At 38.3% G+C, this 25857-nt stretch overlaps 1 protein-coding gene and 1 long non-coding RNA gene across 2 annotated transcripts; one reads left to right on the plus strand and one right to left on the minus strand.

Annotated features, from left to right (window-relative positions):
* Nucleotides 1-5567: 5567 nt before the first annotated feature.
* LOC110047032 (SMAD family member 4-like) lies at nucleotides 5568-25364 on the plus strand. Its single transcript, XM_089273665.1, has 8 exons — nucleotides 5568-6187; nucleotides 6415-6447; nucleotides 19260-19337; nucleotides 19859-19954; nucleotides 20375-20446; nucleotides 20844-20900; nucleotides 21956-22150; nucleotides 22868-25364. The coding sequence occupies exons 1-8, from the start codon at nucleotides 5662-5664 to the stop codon at nucleotides 23353-23355; spliced, it is 1545 nt and encodes a 514-aa protein (XP_089129791.1). The 5' UTR covers nucleotides 5568-5661; the 3' UTR covers nucleotides 23356-25364.
* Nucleotides 12662-13474, minus strand: LOC149118840 (uncharacterized). The gene is made up of 2 exons (XR_016202045.1): nucleotides 13218-13474; nucleotides 12662-12767 (listed from the first exon to the last, which is right to left on the minus strand). It is a non-coding gene; the product is annotated as an uncharacterized LOC149118840 (long non-coding RNA).
* Nucleotides 25365-25857: the final 493 nt, after the last annotated feature.

Consider the following 25857-nt stretch of genomic DNA (forward strand, 5'->3'; position numbering starts at 1 on the left):
CTTACCGAAGACCGCTGCGGATAAGTTTTTTATTTAAGTTCGAAGTCAGAGTTAGTGGCATTTAAAAACCTTGTAGACATGTCTTCACGGAATGTGTACGACTTTTCGTACGAACAGAAGGCTGTAGTTTGGCTGCGTGTTGTGTACCCACTTCTCTTCGACCGAAACCAATGCTGCTTTTTGCTGAATAAATCAAAGGAGGAAATGAGATTCACTTCGCTGCCTAGATTTCTGTGCGCAAACTATGTAACGTAAACCCAACGAAAGTGTTTAAATGGGATATGAGTTCAACTCCCACAGGGTTGCTTTGGTACACGAACATGTCCTCCGTTTCATTGTTTCGGAAGTGAAAGTGCCCTGTAGCTGTTACCTCAAAGCCAAGGCGATTCAAAGTCGTGTTCGTAAACAAGATAATTGTCCTAGTTTTGGTACTAAAAGCACGTCGTCTCGCATACCGACGCAACAAACATGGTTGGTGTCGATTTACACAGTCAGTGACATGCACTGTGGACTGCGGATTGCTGACTGCGGACTGCGGACTGCAGACTACGGACTGCAGACTACGGACTGGGTATAAGACACAGATTTATGTATAATATTACACAATACATGTATAAACGAAAACAAACCCTCTCGTACGCACGTTCTTTGCGATCAATTCATTTGTTTTTGCCCCTACCGAAGCGAGACCAATTTCACGCCTACCTAACAGCTCAGGCACAAAATGCTTTCTATAGAATTTTTGTGATTTTTTTAACATACCAAGTCTACCTAACAGCTCAGAAAACACAGATTTATGTATAATATTACACAATACATTTATAAACGAGAACAAACCCTCTCGTATGCACGTGCTTTGCGAGCAATTCATTTGTTTTCGCCCGTACTGAAGAGAGACCAATTTCACGCCTACCTAACAGCTCAGCCCACAAAATGCTTTCCCTAGAATTTTTGATTTTTTTAACATGCCAAGCCTACCAAAACTCGAACGCACTCTTTAATATGCGATTACTACTAGTCTTATTTACTTACATTGAATTCAGGACAGTAGAGTTTTTCCCGCCCACTAAATCCTGATTGGTCAATTTAAATTTCAGGCGCGTCAGCCATGTGCAAGGTAAGACCTGTAATAACAACTATCGATATAAGTAGTTGTCCGAAAATTGTCACCGGTCACTTTTAAAAATGTATGTTTCCCAGAGCATAGAAAACGTCAAGTTTATTATAAAAATGCGTCGGTGTACAATGTTTATCACCGCTGTTTGTGTTATATTTTTACTCTAACCTGGCTTCATTTCAAAATAATTGTCTCGTCGTAACAAGAAAAACAAATTCGCCAGTGTTGACTGTTTTTAGCACAAGCTTTTTCGCAGTCCCCTCCCTCGCCTTCTCCTCCTGTTTGTTTTTGTTATTGTTTTTGCTCTCGTCCCAATTTTCGCTAGGTTAGATAGTGGGAAACTCTTTGCTTGCAAGGGAAGACTTGCTACCCAGGCTACAAGCCACCAGTTTCAGACGATTGCAAGTACAGACCGCGTTTTCCCCTCAGGAAAAGCCCTTTCTTTAGTCTTAGGGAAAGCTTTCCTAGCTACCTTGAACGCTAGCTTAAATTACATCATAGGATCACCCGAGCTTTGTACACTGAACAGACGGATTTTTTCCCCGGCAGCTGAGAGGCTGTTCTCACAGGTTTATCATATGGTTTAGGTATATCTAATTTTAATACACTAAAGGAAACAGCTGTGAGAAAAGGCTGTTGGCTTTTTTCTGCACTGCAGTACATCTGTTAATTGTACATATCCTGTGTTCGTAAATAGGAAAGACACATTCACTCCGCATGATGTTGGCAGAGCTTTGCAACCAAGGGCAAGTAGTAAATATATTTGTGATATGTAAAGTTTTCTTTTGCTAATCATAGAACAAAATCTGGGACTTAGTTGAAGCATGAAGTTTTTACTATTTTATAAAAAGATCACGCGCTATGTAACATATAAACCCATCCCATTTCGACTCGCTCATAATCACACTTCAGTAAGCTAGTTCAAAACCTGCTGAACTGGTCTTCTAGAGTACAGTTGTCTGTACTCTTTTTGTTGGTTGAGGACTTCAGTTTCGCTAGGCCAACTTCTTTATCGGTCACTAACAGATGGATATTGTTTGTAGCCCTGTCGTTACCATGGCAACTGAGTTCATATACCGTACTGCTTCACAGTCAGTTTCATAATATGGGACTGTTCAAAAATAAAACTGCCGAGGCGTCGGGTTTATTTTTGTCCATTATGACCTCATGGATCCAACATGCATTGATTTAAAACAGACATATATTTCGCTTTAAGACGATAAAAGTATTCAGTGAACTTCAGTTGGCGAGAAACCCAGACGACTCCACTTATTAACAGACAAAGTCCTCGCGGAAGGTAACTGTAAAACTTCTATTTCCCACTATTTTTGACCATCTTTTTAACTACCGTTACATGTACGCTTTTAAGAAATGTGTGCGAGAAAAGTGAATTTTTATTAGCTGTAAATTACTCTTATAATGAGCTAAACCAAACTGGTGCTGACCTCAAAAGTTGCATGGGTGGCGAAATTTTTGCGCAGACTTAGTAAAACCCCTTTCCAATCTCTTCTCATCTTTTGTCATATGCTGGCTTGGTTGAGGTCTTCTCGTGTCAGTTCTAAGTGACTTGTCTTATTATGTTGGGGCCGAACTTGTCAGTTAAGGTTGGCAAACTTGATACCGTTCAAACTGGAAACCTTTCAGGTGACAATGCCTTTTTTGGTAACACACGCTGAAAGTGCTGTCCGCTCGGATGGAGTGAGGATTTTATCTTGTAAAACAGTAGTGACGCTTGCAGCGCAGGGGGCGCATCTGCTTTGCGTTTTTCATGTTTTTCTTCGTCATTACCCGAAAAAAGGAAAATTCAATTGTTTTGCCAAAAGTGCTTCGGGTGCAATTCGAAGGTGATGTAAGCAAAATTCGCCCTCACTTTGAAACTCACTGACGCAAAATCATAGTTCTTGACTGAACTGTATCCCTTGCAAAAATTGCGATATTCCTCGAATTTGTATAAAAGGCGTTTTTCTCAGGCTACTGACGGCCTAGCTCTCTGGTGGAGCTGGTTAATCTCACTTCCAGCGTTAAGGTTGTTAGTTCCGGATATCTCGGGGGAAAATTTCACTATATTAATTTAAAACTGGCATTCGTCGAAGAAAACTTCATCGTCAATCGTTAAAAACCGGTTCTACATCCGGTAAGGATAGTTGAGTTCAACTAGGAAATCGTTGTAGTTTGAACTGGAAATTGCCCACATAGGAATTTGTTTTGCGCCGGTGCAGTCGAGCCTGAGCTGACTGAATAAGAAGGTTGACATTAATTTCCGAAAAATCAGCAATAGTTTCAGAAATTGAGTTTACAAAATTCATTCCTAAGGCAGTTAACTTATCTATCGTAAGTTCTAGAAGGTTGTATCGACTTTCCTGGGTCGTCATTCTCAGACTTCTCAGGGGCTCATCTGCTGAAAACAAATTTAGCTCCTGTCAAACTCTTACGTAATGTGTTCTCTTGTATGAAGTCTACACTACATTGTTGTTTGAGCGTTTCTGTTTTTTTTTTAATTATTTTTTTTATTTTTTATTTTTATAAAAAGCAAATTGACGCTAGTTCTTTTGTGTACGTCCTCTTACCTCTTACTGACAATGAATTTCGTTAAAGCAATGTAAGTGTACATTTTTTTTCGCTTCTCTTTGTAATAATATATGTCTTGCGAGTTGTCTATGGGTGTCAGTGTCCAGCTCGAAAGCTGAAGCTACTTTGGTCACTGAGCACATCTCAATTTGCTTTTAGTGAGTTGAACGCTTTTTCCATTTCTAAATTCTTCCTGTTAATGGTGTAATATAATCATCGTAAGATTTGTAAACAGTGCCAATGGAAAAAAAAATAGAAAACCTGAGATCCGCGTCCACGTTACACCTGAGAAATTTAAAAAAGACCTTTCCAGAGAAAGATCGACGTTTTCACTCTGAATAGGCATCATATGTTTTCCGTCTACGCTACGCCAGAAAAATAGCAGTTATCTGTACTCTTTTCGCTGGTTCCAGTTGAAAAAGAAAACATCACCGGTCATTCTGGATTTGTGTTTGAGGAGAGCTTGGAAAGAGAACTCACATGATTATTGTGAAGTCACTAAGCCAGTTACTACAAATGTAACTCACTGGCCAGAAGTCTTTCAGTCACTGCTGACCGACAACACGCTGGTTTCATAGGCCCACTGTAATTACCTTTGTCGCGTCTCCAACATGAAGTAATTTTATCAGATCATTAGGAATTGTTTAGAAAGACCACGGAAGACAGGAAGAAACCTTTGTTCGCGAAAACATAATAAGCGTATTTACTTGAGCCGACGGACTAGACTACGCACGTCTAGGTATAAAAACGGAATATAAGACACATTAAATATCAGTCGAGTTTTACAATTTTATACGCCAGGAAGACGCAAAAAAAACAGATGCACTATACGTCTCAGACAGATTTTTCGTAAGTAAATTCGAGATGCATAAAACTGGACGAACTTACCTGACCCGGGACTGGGGTTTGAGCAAAATCTGGGCTGTGAAATGAGATTTATACCCCCACCCACCCTCTTCCCCCCACTTCAGGAACTTTGAAATAGCCCCATGTTTCGGAAAAGACAAGCCAGTTTAGTGAAAGTGATCGTCTTGGTATATATGGAACATGTTTCATTTAAGTTTAGACTTGTTTTCGTTATCTTGACTGTTTTCTTGAAGGTTATCGTGAAGCTTTCATTATGTTTCATGGCAATGTAAGAACTTATCATAGTCATTCAGGACCATTTTGGCAAGAGTGCCACTTATCCTGTTTAAATATTGAATTATTTATTATTTTTCATTAACCACGGAGAGACTCGTTGTGAGCAAAGACGCGTCATATGTGTCACGCGTTCTGCATACTATGAGCACAGTTAGGATCAGCAAAGTTTGATAGCGTCCTGTGTGGAGATAAATAATGAAAAAAAAAAAAAAATGAGAAATGGAGAAGAAAATGTGGCTTAATGTGGTCGGTGGGTAGAATAGACAGAGGCACTCCGGCCTGGACTCAGACTCACGCGCTAACTCGCCATCAGGCACCGTGCCTCCACAGGCAGGTTGTTCGATTTTAGTGCCAGCCATACAAACGACTGCCAGTAAATGCTTTTCAACTGGAAATATCTCTTTCAGTCTATTCAACGAGCTCCTCTATTCGTGTTTATTGATTTATCGCAGCTGCAAGTTTGCCAGACTTTATTTATTTTTGACAAGTCGATGCTAATATTAATTATATGAGAAAATCAAGCAACACCGATGTAAACAAAGTTCACTCAGAACGCATAATTTTTGATAATCATCACACAAATACAGCCGCCTCTGGTCGCTCTCGGCCAATTTGGTGTTTCACGCAAACTTCGGCTCGGCTAGTCATAGTAGCAAGTGGCCTACCATGTCAGACGGGGAAGAGCAAGTAGTTTTGAAGGGGGTGGGGTAGTGTTTATGTTGAAACATTTGCGCATGCACGTTGCAGTCTTGTCGTTTTGTCGTGACATCGTGCGGGCTCTGTTGAACGTTTATATGCATGTGATTTGAAACTCTTTCCTGGTGGCAACATTCATGTGCGACTTGTCGTTATTGTCTGAAATCCATAACAGGATAGACTCACCGAGCACCGGCTACGAACAGATAGACACGTCCCTGTTTGCTACGCCGAGCTCCGTCGCGGAGAGGCTGTCGAAGATGGCCGTGGCGCCGAACAGCTCTGATGCTTGCTTGAGTATCGTTCACAGTCTGATGTGCCACAGACAAGGCGGTGAATCAGAGTCGTTCGCGAAGAGGGCTATAGAATCGCTCGTGAAGAAACTCAAAGAGAAAAGGGACGAACTGGACTCGCTGATCACCGCTATAACATCTGGCGGAACGCATCCGTCGAAATGCGTTACCATTCAACGGACATTAGACGGAAGGTTGCAAGTCGCTGGACGGAAAGGTTTCCCCCATGTTATTTACGCGCGAATATGGAGATGGCCTGATTTGCACAAGAACGAGCTAAAGCACGTCAAGTACTGCCAGTTTGCTTTTGATTTAAAGTGTGACAGCGTTTGCGTGAATCCTTATCATTACGAACGAGTCGTCTCGCCGGGTGAGTACACAAAACTATCGAGCTACAATATTATAAATTCGACTGACTGGTAGTGTATATTATGGCCCATGGCCACTGCTGCTGGGAAATTCGCTGATAGTTTAGTCTACACGCACTGTTCTTTCTCTCATTTTACTGATCAGTTTACAGACTGTTTGTTGAGATTGTGTGTTGCTTGTGTGTTTTAACGGAAAATAAGACTTAAACTTGCGTCTCATTATTCACAGACATCACTGGATTGGCTTTGTCGAGGAATCCAGGTAGGTTTGACAATGTAGCGTTCGCTTGATGTCAGTGTTTATATGCTGTTTGTAGTTAGCGGCCCCGAGCAAAGGCGCCGTGTTTTGATGGCGTCTTTTCCCCTGTTTATTCTGTAATGCTCAGCGCTTGTATGCCCAATTCATTTCCAATTTTTGATGGCAAGTATTTGTTTAAGGTATTGTCAATGATGTCTCCAGCGAGCCTTTGAAACAGACAAAAGCTACTATGGGTTTCGATTTGCAATTATATTCATGGCGATAGCTTTGTTCAATTCCAGACTCTCTGTCTGCTCTGAAACACGTGGTCTGTCCATCTTTTTGTTTTCATTTGCGGAGTAAATGCCTGAGTGGAAGCAGACAATAGCCTCAATCGTTCCCCTTCCTTTGTTGAATATTTGCATCATTTGTTCGAGAACGCTTCGAGTTCGGTTCTGAAATATTCCACCGAGAACTTGTTGGAACGTAAATCATTAAAAGACAAAAGAGAGCCTAATAACGAAGGTGCTAAGAGTTGCTAAACAAGGAAATTAAATGTACACGGTGTTGTCACGACATACTAGGGGATCCATTCACGTTTATTGTTCCCACGATGATTCCACAAGTACATCTTTTCAAATTACAAAAGCGTGTATTACTTTATTGCTTTTACACTTATTTTAGCAATCAGAATTCTTTAACAAAAAGGGAAAGATTTTTTTCTACCTGTGGAAAGGTAAAATTATCTATTGGAAAGCTAAGATAACCTACTGTGTAATTCAAACGTTAACGGCGCTGATTATGTTTTAAATACTTTTTTCGAATTAAACGATCGAGCGTCTTTATTATTTTTCTGTCTTTTAATTTATTTACTCTTGACATATCTATTATTATTGTTTTTGTGAGGGTTTCAGATTCTCTTGAATGATTCATAGCTTAAGCGAAGAATAGAATAAAGAATAGAAAACCTGATCTTAAAAAAATATATTTGTAGTTCCTTTCAGGGGGTGTTGTTTGTTCTGGGTATCAATTATCACATAGCCCATTTGTTTTCAAGACTTTAACTGATATAACCAAATAATATTTCCAACACTATTCAAACAGTTGTCAAGGTCAAAAAAATATTGGAAAAAGTTCAAGTTTGTAAATAAATAATAATTATTTATTGGCATGACCTTTTTAATAGATACAACTGGTCGCAATTTAGTTTGGCAATTCAATTTAATTCCATGTAGGGTGGAAAGTAGTTGTAAATTAAACAGCCTTGGACTTTGGGTTATAATACATGTAGTTGATCCACTGATGTCGTGCTAAGTGAAACAATTTTTAACAACAGGTAAAATTGTATGTACCTGGCTGAAAAAATGAAATGCAATTGTTGTTTCATCAAGATTAGAGAGCATGTGCAGTTTATAGATACCAAATAAGAGGAAATATTCATTTATGATATATGTTTCAATCCCGCTCCTACTGATCACCAATTAAGCTCTGATCTCAGGTTCTTTGCCTGGCTGCCCAGCTTATAGAAAGGCACCTGTTGTTGCTAGTAAAATTCTTATTGTTTATAGATCTTCAGCTGATTGGCTTTGTTTTTGGCTCAGAGCTTGTTCTCAAAAAGGTGAACTTGAACTTGAATTTACAGCCTGGCTGATGAAAAAGTGATTCAGTGGTGGAAATTCTAAATGAAACTGCTTTACAAGCTAAATGAGAGTGTTTCTTTAGGTAAAACCAGTAAAAGCTGGTTTGTTTGGCTTAGACATTATAATATTATTATTTAGCATATCGTATTGGATATTGGCTTGTGAGCTTAGGCCAAGGTCAACGTACTCTGGGCTTGGGCAGTTAGGCACTTTTGATATCTTTTATAGCCTGATATAGTACCTCTTTTCACAGGAAGAAATCCTCTGATAGACATCCTTCTTGTAACAGATGCATTATAACTGAAACTAATCAGCAATGCGAACCATCAGGCTTTTGTTCATAAAGATCTCTTGTTATTACAAAAATGACATTCAGGTCCATTTGTAAATTGCTTGTCATGGCTTCAAGACATCATTCTACAAATGTTTAACATAAATTGTGAAAAAATCATTTATGAAAAAAGATATAAAAAATTTAGCACAGCCAAATTAGCATAATTTTGGAGATAACTCTATCTGTTTTTGGCTAAAGCTGTATATAAGCTAGCTCTGTTGTTCTCGGCTGCATACATGTTATATAAATTTTGAGAACAGGTGTGAAAGGACCACAGGACATGGCAAAATACATTTGAAGTGTGGGCCATTTTACTTCTTATTAAATGGATCAAATTTCAGAATTTTTTTAGTTTAAAAGATGTGAGCATTCAGGTGAAGAATTTACAGTGTTTCTTTGAGTGATAATGAGATCAGTTCATCCTTTTTTTTTTCTGTTGGGAAATGGGTCTAATGTTGTTTAAACACAAATATGTATGGTCATTTTTACAGGGTATAAAATTTTCAGAAGCATAAATATATGCACATATGAACATTGCTTAACACCAAAATAAAATTATGTTCATTTGTATTTGTTGAATGCAGATAGATAGTACAGAACATAAATTTTTTATAACTTTAGCAGATATTCTGAATGTCTCAGAAGATTCTCAGTAGCCAACAAAAATTTCACTTCTGTTTATATTTCTGTCATTTCAATTTCAGCTCAACTTTTCCCATTAAAATTCACTTGCCTGTTGGGCAACTCGTAACCTGACTGGAAAATCCATTTACAAGCCCTGGGTTATTAAGCAAAACTCTCTTTGCAGCTAGGGATGTTTAGTTCTAGTCTGTGGTTTAAAAATCCTCCAAGTTGTTAGTGGTCTAATTCCTATTGTCTCAACACTGTACCATGTTGACTGAGGGCCCATCTGTATGGGCTTGTTTTTCTGAGACAACCCTTCATCTGAATTGCCCTGGCCAAGCTAACTTTTCAGTTATTACTTTGAAGAATTCAACCAACCATTTACATGAAGATCTCGAACCTGTCTTGGGAGGTAAGACAACTCGGGTGGGCGAGTTGTCTTGTCTCGGCAGGAAGGGTAACTCTTACAGGTGGGGCAACTTTCTTTTATAAACAGTTTGACTCGCCTTTGACTCTCAGTGTGCTAAGTGTCACATAATGCTTAGATTTTAGGATTTAAAGCAGAAATTTGTATCAAAGAAGTAAAATTTAACTCAGCAAAATGCACTGTGATAAAATGACTGAGGGAGACTCCAAGTAAAAGGGATATTTCTACATTTGAATATTTAATAAGGGTTGTGGATAGTCATGTAGGATCGATTTTGACTTGGCCAACAGGGGTGACTTTTTGACATATAAACAGGCGATGAAGTTGCCCCAGGGAAGGGTTGTCTTAAGTACCCGAGAACATATAAATGGGGCCTGAAACAAAATGAACATATACGCATATGCACTTTTGTATTGAACATAAAATGCGGTCTTTTGGCTTGATTCGAGTGGTTTTTCAAGTTCACATGTACTATTTACACCCACAGTTTAAAGGGCTGAACTCAGGTGTTTAGATTGGGCTAGAGGAAATGCTAAAATGCGTAAATCTTGTGGTGTGGGCATAAGTTGTGCAGCTTTTGTTTCTAAATTTTTTTCATTTTTGGTTTTGTTTTTATAGCTTAAATTCCACAACTTCTGTTGAAGACTTTTATGAAGGGTTAGCACAAGTTCGTGACAAAACTGGTACACAAAAGGATTAAATGACCCGAAAATTGTTTGTTATCATAAGAATTCAATGTAATGTTTATTATTTAAACACAGCCACCTGTATTTATTAATCTTAAGTTGTGAAGCTTTGCAAAAAAGTGAAAGTAATACACGTATGTATGTTAATTTACATGCATAGTTCAATGACAGCATTCTTGAGAGTTAGCAGTTCTCACAGTCAAAACATTAGGACTTGAAGAAAAGAAAGAATTCCCATGGAGACCACCGGATTCAGAGTGGTGGTTTGCATTCCAACCGTGTATTTGATTGGTCTTACAAGGTCCTACAAGGGCAAAAACAAATGCTTGCTACATGTACATGTAGCTTCTACATGCACAAGTGTTTGTTTTTAAATGCACCTCCATTCTAAAGTCATTGCAAAAATAATGGTGTTTTCCCAGAAAACATGTTTTCCCTTTGAAGTAGATCTTTTGGTCTGAACTCACTTGCCCTCTCTTCCTGCCAACACCTATGAAAGATCAGTTTTAACTTCCTGTTTTTGTTTGAGATCCCCACCCCTTTCAGTTGGAATTTTCAGTGTCATTCTATGGCCTGGGTTATGGATATCTTAATATATAGATTTAGGCCAGCCTAAAAGCGGAGCTCCTCAGTTATTTTTCGGAATGTTGTTACTAATGAAAATAATCCAACTTGTATGAGGTAAATTGCAAATGATTTAATAGTTTCAGCGGGAACTAGTATTACATCAGCAGATCGAGGTGTAAGATGGTGTGATTATGAAATATAGAGCCATGATTTCAAGGATTTCTTGGAAGCCACCAAAAATCTTGATCACATAACAGAACTGTCTTCTGTGCTTTTTGGTTGCATTTCTCGTTCTTTCCTACCTTATTCAGAAAGACAAGGCATTGTTATTAATCATTATATTCTTCCTTAGCTAACATGGGGACTCCCACACAAAAGAAGTTTACACATTTTTTTGTTGTGGGGACTGATTGAAATGCAGTGGTTACAATATACTCAGTCCCTGAATCTCTACCAAATGAAATCTCACAAAAATACCAAAACAATATACATATGTGAAAAGTTGGAAAGTTTTGTTTTCTAACTTGTCCCCAAAGATACATTTAGCCATCTTCACTATTGTATGGAATCTCCTCCTGCTGGAAGGGTTTGCAATAAGCAAAATCACCCTCACATGAATGGTAATTACGATATTTTTTTTTGCTGATCATGAATACTTGCATAGGCTTCTAATAATAATTTTATTATTCAACTTCAATGTGATTTGTTCTTTTTCTCAACTGGCATTGTGGACTACAAGAGCTGTTATTGGGTTCCATTAATTAATTTTGCTATGATTAAATTATACCAAGAATTATCAGTAAGCTAAGAGGAAGTTATATTATGTACATGTATTTTGTCTGCACTACACAACCAAATGCACTCCAAGGTTATCAGGCATAGGTACATTTGTCAGAACAGCCCAACATATCCAAGATATGTTTTGATTGACACATCAATTAAGATAATTTACAGCAAAATGGATAAAAAATACATTAATATCCTACATGCACCAAAGCCAGACATGGGATTATAAGGCAATCATTTAAACAACAGATTGAAATAATTTATAAATTAGAGAACACTATTTCTACAACAGAATGGAACAAATTAACCTTATTGGACATTGCGAATGGCAAGGCTGTCTATAGAATGTCACAAATTTCTCAACCCTTTCTTTCTACAAAAATGCTAATCCTGCAACTTTGCTTAAGACCCAGTTCTCCATTTCATGTTGGCAAAATATCAATTTATGCCATGTCCAATGCAGATTATCACAAAATTGATTTAAAAGCTCAATAAATATCATTTTAAAGCCAAAAAGCCAATTATGTAAATAAACCATGAGTAAATTATCTCTAAGAAAAACTGATTAATTTAAAAGGCACTTAAAAATAATTAGTTAATTTGTGTTTCTTAATAATGTAATGCAGTGTATCTGTCACAATGTTGCAGCTACATGTATGATATTACTACAAACAGGATGGGTTGCAGAACTGAACCTCCAAGTCAGTTTATTCAATGAACTTGGTGCAGAATTTATAATCCCATCAAGTTGTCTGTAAATACAGAGAAACCAAACAAAGCATTACAATCATAAGTAATGAATTACTGAACTCTTTTACATGACTGTATGAACAGTGTATGTTCCATTAATATTGGGGATCTCTCAGAAGCTGCATCCATGATAAATTAATTTGTTCCCAGATGCATTTGTTTATAGAACCTTTCACAAATTATATCTCTGTCATAACAGTGATCTCTGTGTTCTACAACAATTAGTCACAAGAAAAATACACAGTAAGATATTGTTTACAATAAAAATCAATGCCTATAAGCAATCATAAGGACCTCAAATTTATATTTCCTCAGAAATATCTCACCAGGCCATGGTTACTTTGAAAATCTTTGATGTTTTAATACAGGCTCTCCATCTGTAAACTGTTCATATATTGACGGACAGGAACAGGCATGTAATTCCTTTCTTTGATATACAGTGTACTTCATTGTTAGTTGTTTACTGAGTGTTAGTAGTGAATCAAATGCTAGGGGTTGGTACTCCAACTTTCACTGTGGCAGGCTCTGCCCTGAAATACAAAGCAAACTTACATAACTGTTATGAACTTCGCCACTTGCTTTCGAGAGCAAATGCAATTTGCTTCAAACAAGAAACTGGAACATTGAGGATTACAACAATGTGCACAGTCCCAATCACAGGGTCATCCAGGCTGTTTGGTTGTACATATAACTGTACAACTGTATATGAGTTCAGCTTCCAGAAGAAAATCAGAGTTTGTCAGGATAAATACTGATGTTCTTGCTTACTCAATGAATGAATGTGCAGTTTCAGAAGATATTCACACCCAACACCCATTCATGGCCAGTCTTCAGAAATTCCAAATTAAAGTATTAAAGTATTAAAGGAATCAAGAGCTCTAATAGAGAAAAAACCTCCATGTGGGGTATGAATCTTTTCTTGAAGAAAACAATGTCTGAGAAATCATTAATTACAAAATAATGTTCAAGAAACATCTTACCTTTCAGAGAATTTTGTAATCTACACTGTCTGGCCAGTTCATATATTTGACAAGTTGGCACTGGGTGTGTTTGTAAATTTGTGCACTTCGACATCACATTACTATGTAGTAGCACTGGTCAACTAAAAACAGCATAATTTGGTGAATTAATATACACTGTACATTATTAGGTTGAAATATTGGTGTAGATTGTTGCACATCAACAGATACAGAAACTATTTGCTCCTGAATCATAACGAGTGAAAAATCGTGCATGAGACATTTGCATGTACATGTCACAGCCCTCCACCTCAGAACCATCACAGATATGATATGATATTTTTAAACTCTCTGAAATTTCAGATTATTCAAGATTAACATATGCACATACATCATCTGGGGCAACCCTAAAACACTGAATTTGGAAACTGAAATCCGGAATCCAGAATCTGGAACCAAAAACCAGAATCTGGAATCCAGATATTATGAATGATGATATAAATAATTCACTTCAGCAATGTCTAACAAATAAATATGAGCAAAAATTATTTTGTTGTTATTATTTTCTTGGCTTTACTTCAGCCACAGACTGTAATTGCTAAAAAATTATTGACTAGTTCTGAACAACCCTTAGCTATATATCTGGCCCGGTTGTTCAAAAGCTGCATAAAGCTATCCCTTGGGTACATCACTATCCAGTCAGGGTTACTGATTTTTTGGGTGGATAGAGTTACTCATAGCCTGCAAGCAGGCTCTAGTATCTGTCTCTAGTGTCTGAGCAGGCTAAATAGGTGTCTAGTGTTTTTCTGCATTGGCATGTCACCAAGAGCCTTCATGCGGCTTTGCCACTCACGTCCCTAGCCCAAACACGAGAGCCTGCTCATAGGCTAAGTTACCCATCTTTTGTTCAAGCTGGCCCTAGTGAGAGCCCGCTTCTTGTCTAGATCAAATTGCTCTGAGAAGACTGGTGAGCAGCACATTAACAACAAGCTATTATAGGCTATTGCAGTAAGTTTCTGGCAGTCTTTTAGCATCTTTTAACAACATGTGGTCTGATCTGTTAGCAAGTGAGAAGCAGATGGAAGTAAGTGTGCAACATTTCTACAAATTATTTTAATATGATGGCCGCCAAGAATATGAAAGGCTGATTTGTCACAGTATCAGTGTGGAAATTGTGTTAATCTGGAATTGGTCTCGCATCTGTTGGAAAAATCAAATTTCATATTTGGACCAGATGGGTTAGCCTTTGGACTTCGAAAGCGGGGGCGTGACTGTCAATGTACAGGGGGCTGCCACTGACGGATATCCTGTTCTCTATGACATTTTCTATCTTGTTCAGTATCTACTAGACATAAAGGATAAATTTATACTCCTGGTAAATTGAAGATCACTTATTAAACAAAATGGCATTTACCAGCAAGCTTATTTTAGACACTCTCAAGGTGCTTGGAATAAAATTAAGACGCACTTTACTGAGATTCTCATAATCATAGCCCTCACTAAAAATAACGGTTGCACGATTTCAACAGACGGGGAATTTTTGTTTCAAAAGGTTAAGTTTGAGGTCCTTTTTACTTGGCAGCTTACTTTTTACAGCAAGCAAAACAATTTTCGTGTATTTGAAAAACTTATTTTCTTTGATTTGTGGATTCTGGTTTCCGGTTTCTGGGTTCTGGTTTTTGGTTCCAGATTCTGGATTCCGGTTTCTGGGTTTTAGGGTTGCCCCATCTTTAACAGAGTGTTTGCTTCACATTCAGTTTACACATGGCTGTCATCCAGCATAGGCAGACTTATAAGTTTTCCTTCAAAAATATATTGCAACAACTATTGCATCTTTCATTACCTATTCTTGTGATGAAATGACACAAAATCCAAGAACAAGAGGTCATAAAACTAACTTATGTGGTAGTGCTTACAGTTCCTCTTACTGTCTGCATATGCCGTCCATAAACTGGTGCTGCCTGGACAATGTACTCATTATTTTTCTGATCACACCTTTTAAAACGTCACTGTTATATAATTTGCCCTGAAAAAGCAATACATGAAATGTTATGCCTTTGGCACTCACCAAATACCTTTGCATGATGTATAATGTACACCATATCAACATTCACAATTCTTTTTACTTTCATTGTAACTCTTTTGTGTCATTTTCCCTCACTTGAAGACAGGACTTCCACATTAGGTGATAATTTGCCTCTGGAATCTCTATGAATTCACAGGGAGTGAGAACAATTAAATCGTGACCAATTTCATCAGGTTATGTATACACATGTATGTTTTGTTGTCGTCTGTAATCATAAAAAAATAAAAATTTAAAATCCTCCATAAAGTTCATACTCAATAACACTGCTACATGTAGCGCTGTTACTGGAATTCAATTTAAGTGAAACTGTTGCAACAGCTCTGTCAAAATTGTTTCTAGCAGTTAAAGCAGGATAACAGAATATACATGTAGCACACAGCAAAGGCTAGAGATACATACATGTTAGTTATCAGTTAGGATTTGGTGAGCTTCTGTGCTGTAGGTATGGTGGAAAATAATAGATTATCAGAAATGAAGGTTCCTGAGACATTTTGACAGCACTGAGAGGAATTAATATATAAATTCACAAAAGAAGGAGAAGTTCTTGCCCTCAGTCTAGTTCTCTGTAATAAAAATATCATTCACATACAAGTCATTTATTACATATGGTTTGTGTTTAAAGCCGATATAATGCACACTCTGATTGGCCAATTCCAGTGCATTATTTACATTTACATGGTATACCTCGGTAAAATCATAAAACATTGCGTGTGACTAAAATAAAAAATATAAAAAATAAAAAATAAAAAGAAATGCCTAATTCATAACAATTTGAAATATTCAACACTAAAATGAATGTAATTCTTTACTTGAAAATTATTCTCCCGTAATGCCCATGGGCCAATTACAGGCATGCTAAAAAGTCCTAACACAAAGTAAAAATTAAGAAAACTATTGCCTTTTTCCAGAAAATTGTAGCGACTGAAGACGATGATGGAACACTCTGAGAGTGCATTCTATCAACCTGATGAGATAAAATTTAAGGAGAATAGAGAATTCACAAAGTTATATCACAAACGAATTGGTACAGGACAGGAGAAAGAAACTGTACAGCCAGGAAGAAACGGAAACTTTCTTCGACGAGCAAAAAAGTATGCGTGCACAACAAAGAAAACAGTCAGTGACATTCATTTAATAAGTTAGTTAATAAAAAATTAGTGTGAAGAAGAGAGCAGAGAGAGAGAGAGTGGAGATAGGAGAATGCTCTCTCCAACTAAATTGTGTATATATGTATGTAAAAGTTGTTCTTATTACCGAGAAATAGTCAGGGCAAGAACTTCTATTACACTGTTCAATTTACCGAGTTAATTAGTACTATTTCACTTTTTAGGAACATTTCCATATTAAGTGTAACTACAGTGGTGGGGAATAACCTCTTATTAAGAAAATAGGGTCCATGTACCCCCAACCAAAAGCAATGGCACAAATAAAATGAAATAGCCAATCAAAATCAAAGCAGAGCTTTATTTGCAGACAGGATTGCCATGCATAATCGTCTACTCGACATTTTGGACTATATAAGCATTTCACCAAACCGAACTGATTGGACAGACAACAAAATAAAACGAGGAAATCTACATTATAAACACAAGATGCATATCACTACATCTGAGCTCGAGTATCAACGGCAAATCCCTTCTCAATGAAAGGTGACCGAATAAAAGAGAGGATAAAGAAAATTTGTTTAAGCTTGCGGTGTTAAAGTTTAAAAATTATTCACGCTTAAATATTACTGAGAGTCTGTATTTTTGCCGACGGCTTAATTTAGCTTTGCAGTCATTTTATTGGCAGTAGCTTTACCAGTCTTCAACCAAATTAACCTCGGAATTCACAAAAGCATTTTGCCAAACCGAATAAATCGAACTAACAAAACGAGGAGATCTCCATACTTTGTAATCACAATATGCAAATATTCACATAGGAACAAAAGTAAATTTAGCAAATCCTGTTCGCTTCGGCTTGAAATGGTTTGTAGACCTTTCTTGGTTTTCAACAACAGAAGAAGAAATTTTAGCAGTCTACGAAGCGGCAGTGCTAACTAACTCAGAGAAAACTTCAAAACTCGCCCAGCCGTGTTTACAAGTACAGTTTGGTTAAGCTTATTTTTAGATGTGAGGTTATAAGCTTAAGTTGACGACGAAAATCGACAGAAAACTTAATTCGTTTACAACTTACAGCAACCTCCAAAGCGACCCACGTGTTATTGTTTAGAGACGAGCGAAATTAAAACGATGCAATTTTTAAAATCTCTTACAGCATGGCTTCAAATAAGGAAGACTTTTAATGGATTCCAATTGAAAATAAGCTTCTATCGCCGAGGCAACTTGTTAATTTTCATAGCAAACGCAACAACAAAAGTCACTTACCGCAAGTTGGCAATTCAGTTCAGCCAGTGTAAATCTTCCAGGCAGAAACTTGCACCAAAAGTTGTGAAGACTGAACTGAAGTTATATTTTCGATAGACCAACGAATCAACCACTTCTTTCTGCTACGTTTACTGTTTTGTAATTTCTCTAAAACACTCGGGTACGTTTGATTTCTCTTGTTCATCACCTGACCAAATCAGGTGACTATTGAATTTTCTTGCATGGCTGCACAGCATCACGTTCGCGCGAATTTTGAACTTGGCCATGGGGAGTTCGGCAGTCTTCTGAATCAGTTTGTCGGGTACTTTCGTCTCCTTTCTATAGCCCTCGTTAGCTTTGGTTCACAGCATTGTTCAGTATTATTTCACTGCCTTTCTCTAGCCCTTGACTAGCTATAATTCACGGCATTGTTCAGTACTGTTTCACCTCCTTCCCCAGCGCTGGCCTGCTCAGTCTTTTTCGCGATCTTCTTCGCTACTTCTTTGCCTGTTAATTCTTGCTTTCTGTTTATTGCTTCCGTGGAACCCTGTCTTAAAAATATTAGATCAACCTCCGCTATCGCTTTTCTTTAAAAATCCCACCAAGAAAAATGGCATTCTCCCGCTACAAACCGAGGGTGCATGTCTCTGTCAACCTATTAGCTGGGGTATGGCCGCCATCTTGCGCGACTCCATCGTCGTCGTCGTTGTCGTCGTCGTCGTCGTTGTCGTCGTCGTCGTCGCTGTCGCTGTCGCTGTCGCTGTCGCTGTCGCTGTCGCTGTCGCTGTCGCTGTCGCTGTCGCCGTCGTGCGTATACGCCCACGAGCAATACCGCTAGCCATGACAACCATGAGAAAATCAATTCATGGGTTTCCTTTTCTTCCCTATATGGGTATGGGGCTCCGCTTGGTGGCCCTTTGGGCTGCCGGAGCTCCGCTATAAGACTACAAATTGTTACTGTTTGCAACCTAATTATCACTACTTTAACAGTCATGTTTTATTGTTAGGTACTGTAACTTCCTGGTTTTGCACTGTACAAACCCCCTCCCCCTCACCACTTATAAGCCCTCTTCTACATGTACTTGTTTGCTCATCTGTATGTGAACAAAATGAATGTTACAGTTATAGGCCACCTTGTTATGACCCCTCCTCTAGTTTTGGTCTGTTAATGCAATCATCCTTTAAGTATACATGTACAACAGTAATCAAATGCTGACATGTAGAGCATCGTTTGAACTTGAGACAGGCGTCAACTTAACCCAATGATAAAGGGCTCCATAGAATGACCTCTGTACTTTGTGTATTTGTTTCCTTGTGGGTTTAAGAGCTTGCAAACTTTAAAATCAGTCAATGGAAAACATCTTTTGATACAAGTGAGTGGTTAAGTGCAAGTGTTGATAAGTTATTTTTTATCGCCTCATTTTAGACAGTTTTTAACCCCTATACACCTGTATGTCCTTCTGTTTAAACCCTCCCATAAGTCTTTATGAGGTTGTATAACCCAGGGCTTAAAACCAGAATTGTGAGGTACAGTATGACCACATTACCCAATGCACGAGGTTTAATTGACAACCTTAACAAACACATCAAGAAAGCAGTGAGCAGATTAAATTTGTATTTTTTTTTCTTTAGATGGAGCTTATGCTGGTAATTCACAGCCAGATCCAGATTTCCGTCAAGCTGTTGGCCCCACTGCTCATCACTATCCTGGTTTGTAATGTTTTACTGTTTGCAGCTGAGAAGGATGCATTTACTACAAAATTCTCTCAAAATGTTTGTTCTTACAAGTCTTGAGAGTCTTTGAAGTATGACAACTGTGAAAAACTGTGGCAACTGTGAAAGATGAATTGCACCTTGTAGAATCCCTTTTTTACAACACCTTAGATAACTATAAAGATAACTACAAAATTTGTGTCTATGTTTTTGTTAATTTTTGGTTTCAACTATATGTGGTTCATTTTCTTTTAGCTAGTTACATTTTTTTTGCAATTTATCTCTAGTCAATAATAACTATTGACTAGGAATAAAGGAAATTATTCACTGCATACATGACTGTTGAAAGTAATTTAAAGACTGATTGACAGAAGTAACTTTAGCCAGCAGCTTTACACCTAACTTGTAAAATTCATTTTGTTGGTTTATGAATTGTACCATTTTAAACTAGGCAACAGAAAGGGAACATGTTTCTTTTAAAGCAGGGAATTAAGTTTGTTTGAACTTTCACTCACCAGGTAGCCAGACGATTCCTTCAGTTGTTGGCCCCCCTCATGATATGTATTCTGGTATGCATGCCGCTGCTGATCACACCATGGGGCATGTCTCTTCAGGTATGGTACATGAGAAAACAGATTGAATGTGAGGGTTATGATTAAAAGTGATTCTAACTTTTTGTATCACAGATAAAAAATTATTACTAGGGGTCTCATTGTGGCCTGGGCACCAGGTAAATTCACTGGCTGTGAGGAAGATTCTACCCCCTGGTTTGTTGGGTTTAACCATCTTGCAGAAAGTTTTTTTCTCATAAAGAAGTTTAGATCAAATAGTTTTGCCCGTCTGTGAAAACCAGTTGCCCTTTTGCTGAAAATTTTAATGATACCCCTGTATTACTTTTATTGTGTTCTGTGGCTATATATGTTATATTTGGTTCATTTTCAAATGAAAGATCTTGTCACTGTTACACATTTCTTTGACTTGTGCCCTTACCAACAAGTTCCTACTCTGCAATTTGTTTTTGCCTCTTCATGCAGCTGGACCACCTGGCTGGGTTCCACCAGGATCAGCCACATACACACCTGGACCCCACCCAGGGACTGGCTACTGTAAGTTTGTTTTAATTTAAAAACAAAGACAAAAAATAACAATTATTTTTTTTATTGAGCTTTACACATGCTCTATTGGATTTATTGCTAACATTGCAGTGGTCTCATGGTTAGTGCACTGGTATCCAGATCAAGCGGTCCGGATTCGAGCCCTGGCTAATGACACTGTGTTGTATTCTTGGGCAAGAACACTTTACTCTCACACTGCCTCTCTCCACCCAGGTGTATAAATGGGTGCCGGCAAATTTAATACTTGGGGTAACCGTGCTATGAACTAGCATCCCATCTAGGAAGGAGTAGAAATACTCCTAGTCGCTTCATGCTAAGGAAACCAGGGATAATTTTGGGAGATGGTGCAATATTAATTTTACATTGTATCTTGTTTTGCTTTGTCTAGGGAGTCAAGATCAAACATCAGAAGTCCAAGATGGTGCTCCTATTTCCAAACACCCTCGTAAGTAGGAAATTCATAATGCTGTACTTAACAATGAAGTTGTCCTTGAAGTTAGCATATCTTTGTAGGTTATGTTATTTCAACCTGCTATTTCAAACTAAACTACTGCTTTAATTGATTCCTGTGGTTGAAGTACTTGTATCAGGATTCCATTATTTTTGTTAAATTAGTTCCTCAGTAAGGTGTGATTGGTTCTGTTTGTGAGTTGCTGTGGTGGAAATAAGCTTAAGTACAAAAGGTCATTCCATGCTGTTGAGGATAACGTTTATGGTTATTATTAAGTATTTTTGGGTTGATGCAATAAACCAATAACAAGCAGTAAATTTCAAAATTTGTTGTGCAAAGTGGAACAACTGTGCAAATCAACTGGGTGGCTTTTAATGTTCTGCTTTATTCTTGAAAACCCAATGAGCTTACCTTTGCTAAGTCACAGCCTGATTGTTTTCTTGTCTACTCTGTTTGTTCTGGAAGTTTATCCTCTGTAGAAAAGTTCTTATCTTTCGGAGAGAAAAGAGCTTAACTTAAGGAAAAGAGCATTTGTTACCTTTTTTGTGACTCACCCAAGGACAACTTCTTATGCTAAATTTATCTCAAGTCTTACCTAGTGCTCCAGTAAAAAAGTAGACGTTGTTTATTTTGTAACTTGGCTCCAGAACCCGACCTTCAGGGACGGCCTTACCTCCTCGTTTTCGTGCGCAATTTTTTGGCGGGAAACGGCTCGGGTAACAAACGCACTCTGGAAAAGGGACGAAAGGAGATTCAGGAAATTTCGTTTCTCATTATGCTTTGTCTTAAGCTTTAATTTGAGATTGTTTTTACGTCCTCTCTCGGTACATTTCCCGAGAATTGGTGTTCGATATCCTGCCCTGATTTTGCTTTCATAACCCAACCTTCAGGGAGGGCTCTAGCGCCTCACTTTCGTGCGCAATTTTTTGGCGGGAAACGACGCGGGAAACGAACGCACCACAACTGGAAAGGGAGATTTAGGAGATTTCGTTTCTCATGCAACATGCAGCGTTATTGTGAGATTTACTTTCCATCTTCTCTCGGTACAGCTCCCGAGAATTGGTGTTCCATATCCTACTTCGAATTGGACCAGCAAGTTGGCGAGATTTTCAAGGTCATGTCCTCTTGTCCGTCGGTTACAGTGGATGGGTATGTTGACCCGTCAGGAGGCAGTAGATTTTGTCTTGGGCAACTGTCGAACGTCCACAGAACTGAGGCTAGCGAGAAAGCCAGATTGCACATAGGTAAGCGTTTCAACCTACCCTGCGACACTATTCGTCTTTAGCAGTTGGAATAACTTGGAACAGAAGCATATCACCTAGACTACGTGATATGCCTCTGCTTGGAAACTGTCTTCACACGGTCCTTTTGGGGGAAACAAACGCTCCCAAATTACGGCTTTTTAAGGGATACATGTTCATTTAATCCCACCAGCAAAAGCTGAGCATTTTCTCCCTTGTTCCCCTTTGATAAATTCCATTGTTCCCTAAACTTTTTGGCCAGAGTTTCTGTTGATTTTAGAGACGTTCCTTGTTCCCTCAAATTTGTTCAAAAGAAATTCTTTGTTCTCTTGAACTAAATGATATTAGTATCACCCAACTAGCGGACTAATGCAAATCCTGCATTTTAATTGGCTACGCTACTAGAGGACTATTAGTAATAGTCCTCGAGAAGCGAAATTGGCGCGATCGAGCTTGACGCTTTCTTTCGTTTTATTCCCAAATAAATATTTCTTCAACTTGCATTTGCTAACATTATTGTTGCCTTTTCTGTCCGACTAGTTGGGTGATACTAAAACAATTAGACCCTTCGCCCTCAAGGGCCACGGGTCTATAGCCCATTCGGCTTCGCCTCATGGGTTATTGACCCGTAGCCCGCAAGGGCTACGGGTCTAATTGTTAAATAATAATGTCATAAATAATCAGACTTAAGAGTTTATGGATTTTCGTATCTTTTTTTAGGGAAAGGAGTTCAGTTAGATTTAAGAGGGGAAGGAGATGTATGGGTGCGATGTCTCAGCGAGCACAGCGTCTTTGTGCAAAGCTATTACTTAGATAGAGAGGCTGGACGTTGCCCCGGTGATGCTGTCCACAAAATCTACCCTTCTGCGTACATCAAAGTGTTTGATTTGCGCCAGTGCTATCGACAGATCAAACAACAAGCTCATGCTGCTCAGGCCGCCGCTGCAGCTCAAGCCGCGGCCATTTCCACCGGAGTGGGTCCTGGCGCCTTACTACCGCAGATCGGTATGAGCGTGGGCGTTGATGACCTTCGTAGGCTCTGTATTCTTCGGCTGAGCTTCGTCAAAGGTTGGGGTCCAGACTACCCTCGAAAAAGTATCAAGGAGACGCCGTGCTGGATTGAAATTCATCTCCATCGCGCTTTGCAGCTGTTGGATGAGATCCTAATCACTATGCCAATCAACGAGCCACGACCACACGACACATGATGGACAAATAAATGCACATTGTTGGCTTCGCTGAAAGAAATCAAAACGGGTGCTTTTATAGTGGTATTTTTTACAAATTATTTAATTATCTTTTTTTCGGGTTGAGCAGGCCTTTGCTAAGCGTTTTTTTTTTTTTTATTGTTTCTCGCGCAGAAGAGAAGTACATGGATGTTATCACCGTTGCCGTCAAGCGCTAACGAATGCTCGCTGTTTGCCGAAAAGCACTTTTTGTGCCAGAAAAGTTGCTCATTTGCTCGAAAGACAATCGAAAGCTCGTTTGATAACTGCTGGCTAGTGGCATCGAGTTACTCGTGGTCGGTTGTTGGTTCATCGGCTATATATTTTCCAAAGAATATATATAAAAAAGCTTTACTGCGCTAAAGCTTCTTCAGGTTTTGGTCAATTGGCCAAAATTGATACATATTGAAATTCTAATATGGCACCGATGATTAGGGGAATAAAACAATGAAACATTCTTCTCAATGTTATTTCTTTTGTTTTAATCCCGGAAACCATGGCACCGTGTTAGAATTTTAATGAATCAAACTGGCCTATCTTCGAGTGCAACTTTTCGACGTCTCAGTCGGTTGGTTTTCTAACCTTGACAGCCAATCAGATGGCGAACAACTGCATGTGAGTGCTTGATTTATCGCCATTTTTCTCTTCCTCGCTATCACGTGACCAGGTAATTGAAAGCCAGCATACAGGGACATGTCGAAGTACCAAAAGTTGACATATTTCAACCGCTCTTTATCGAGGCAAAGAGTGTCCTTAAGGCGATCGCCATATAAAATCAGTAGGAGTAGTATGTAAACAGTGTATGTATTTCAGTGGACCTGCCTAATCAAACTAATACATTTTCAGAAGTCTTCTCAGCGAAGTTTAAAAGCGCATCTTCTAGAAAATCTTCGTTGTATCTGAGAGCAAAATATTGTTTTTTATCGATTGATTTTTTATTTAAATTGCAGTTCGAGGATCTTTTGAACTGTGTAAGCCGTAACTGGCTTGATGAAAGCTCGGGTTGCTTTAGTGGAACACGAAGGTGGATTATCCCAACAGATAAGGGATGGTTCATCGTTGTTTTTTTCCTTTAACAGGTAGAATAATTTGCAAACTAATACAAGGCAGGTACGTAACAATGTATGAATGTATTTGTATCGGTATAAATCAGGGAAATAAGCGTGTCACGCAGAAATAGAGAGCTTATTTGACGTTTTAGTGGTTAGCAGATTTTAATTCCCCACCCGTTTCAGTTGCCCAATATTAAGATAAATGCGAATGCGGATTGTTAATATGACAGCTTTGTTTTAGTAAGTCAATTTGAACCAATAGTACGGTTGATGCAGACTGCGAACAACCCTCTTTACTTTCCTAGTACGTTAAGCATCACGCAAATGAAAGCCGAGAATAAACGTGGCTTAACATAGGCGGCCATTCCCCCCCCCCCCCCCCCCCCTCTCCTCTCCCGAATTTTTTTATTTTTATTTTGGCGTCACGCTTGCTCAGACAACACGGGCTGTTCGTAGTTTATGTGGAGTCTTCTTTTTAACTTTTTAACTTTTTAACTTTTTAGCTTCGGATTTCATCTATAATTAGATGACGTTGCTTTGTAGATATATAATAGAGTTGTATTTTCGTAAATAAGCTTTTTAGACTTGCTTTAACTCACAATTGTAAATTTACATAAAGTTATGTAGCGATTTTCCACTAAAATGTCTTCTTGTTAAGGTATATATAAAATGTATTTTATGATTTATTTGAGACTATATGGGTATAAACAAGTTATACGGGTTAATGATGACGTTGATATCGTAGTGTGTTGTTAATGTGTAATTGAGTTAGTGAAGGAAGACGTTTGTTAACTTAGAATAGATTTTAGTCTTCCTTGTAACAAGGGTTGTTCCCGTGTCGAAGACGTTGCCTATGTGTTGCCTGGAAATGAGTCACGGACTTGGGTTCTTAATCTCTTTGATTTGAAATAAACTGGTAAATCTTGTATACCTCTTGAAGCACGTGGGAGTGGTACCTTTAAAACTTGGTGTAAGATGTAAAGTAATTTAATAAATACTATAAAAAAGACATATTTAACAATTATTCCACAAGCGCGAGCTGCATATGAGATGATTGATAGCCAACGAAGCGCGTAGCGCCGAGTTGGTATAATTATCTCGTATCCAACAAGCGCGAGTGGAATAATTGTTTTATTAAAAAAACATCAAAGTATAGCAAACTCCACAAATAAATAAATAAACTAAACAAATAAAAACGCCAAAAAAATTTACATACGCGTACGCTTATCTTATTCGTAGAGCATGGCATAATGGCTCATATACCATGATGTGTAAGCCAGTGAAAATCTTGAATTGCATTCTCCAACGATGAATGAAAGAATGATTAACAATTATTCACCGAAGTGGAGGTAAATATCCATCACTTCCACCGACACTGATATGAATAATTGTTTTAGTATATACCACACAAGCTGAATAATTAGTGGACCAA

This window comes from Orbicella faveolata, unplaced genomic scaffold (genome assembly GCF_042242905.1).
Source record: "Orbicella faveolata isolate gen_17 unplaced genomic scaffold, um_ofav_v1 contig_1, whole genome shotgun sequence".
NCBI lineage: Eukaryota > Metazoa > Cnidaria > Anthozoa > Scleractinia > Merulinidae > Orbicella > Orbicella faveolata.

Bases quoted from the DNA above. Each gene is read 5' to 3' on its own strand.
- LOC110047032 (XM_089273665.1), top strand. From the start codon at position 5,662: ATGTGCGACTTGTCGTTATTGTCTGAAATCCATAACAGGATAGACTCA. The intron at 19,338-19,858 runs GTTTGTAATGTT...TTCACTCACCAG, and splicing joins CACTGCTCATCACTATCCTG to GTAGCCAGACGATTCCTTCA. The intron at 20,447-20,843 runs GTAAGTTTGTTT...TGCTTTGTCTAG, and splicing joins CCACCCAGGGACTGGCTACT to GGAGTCAAGATCAAACATCA.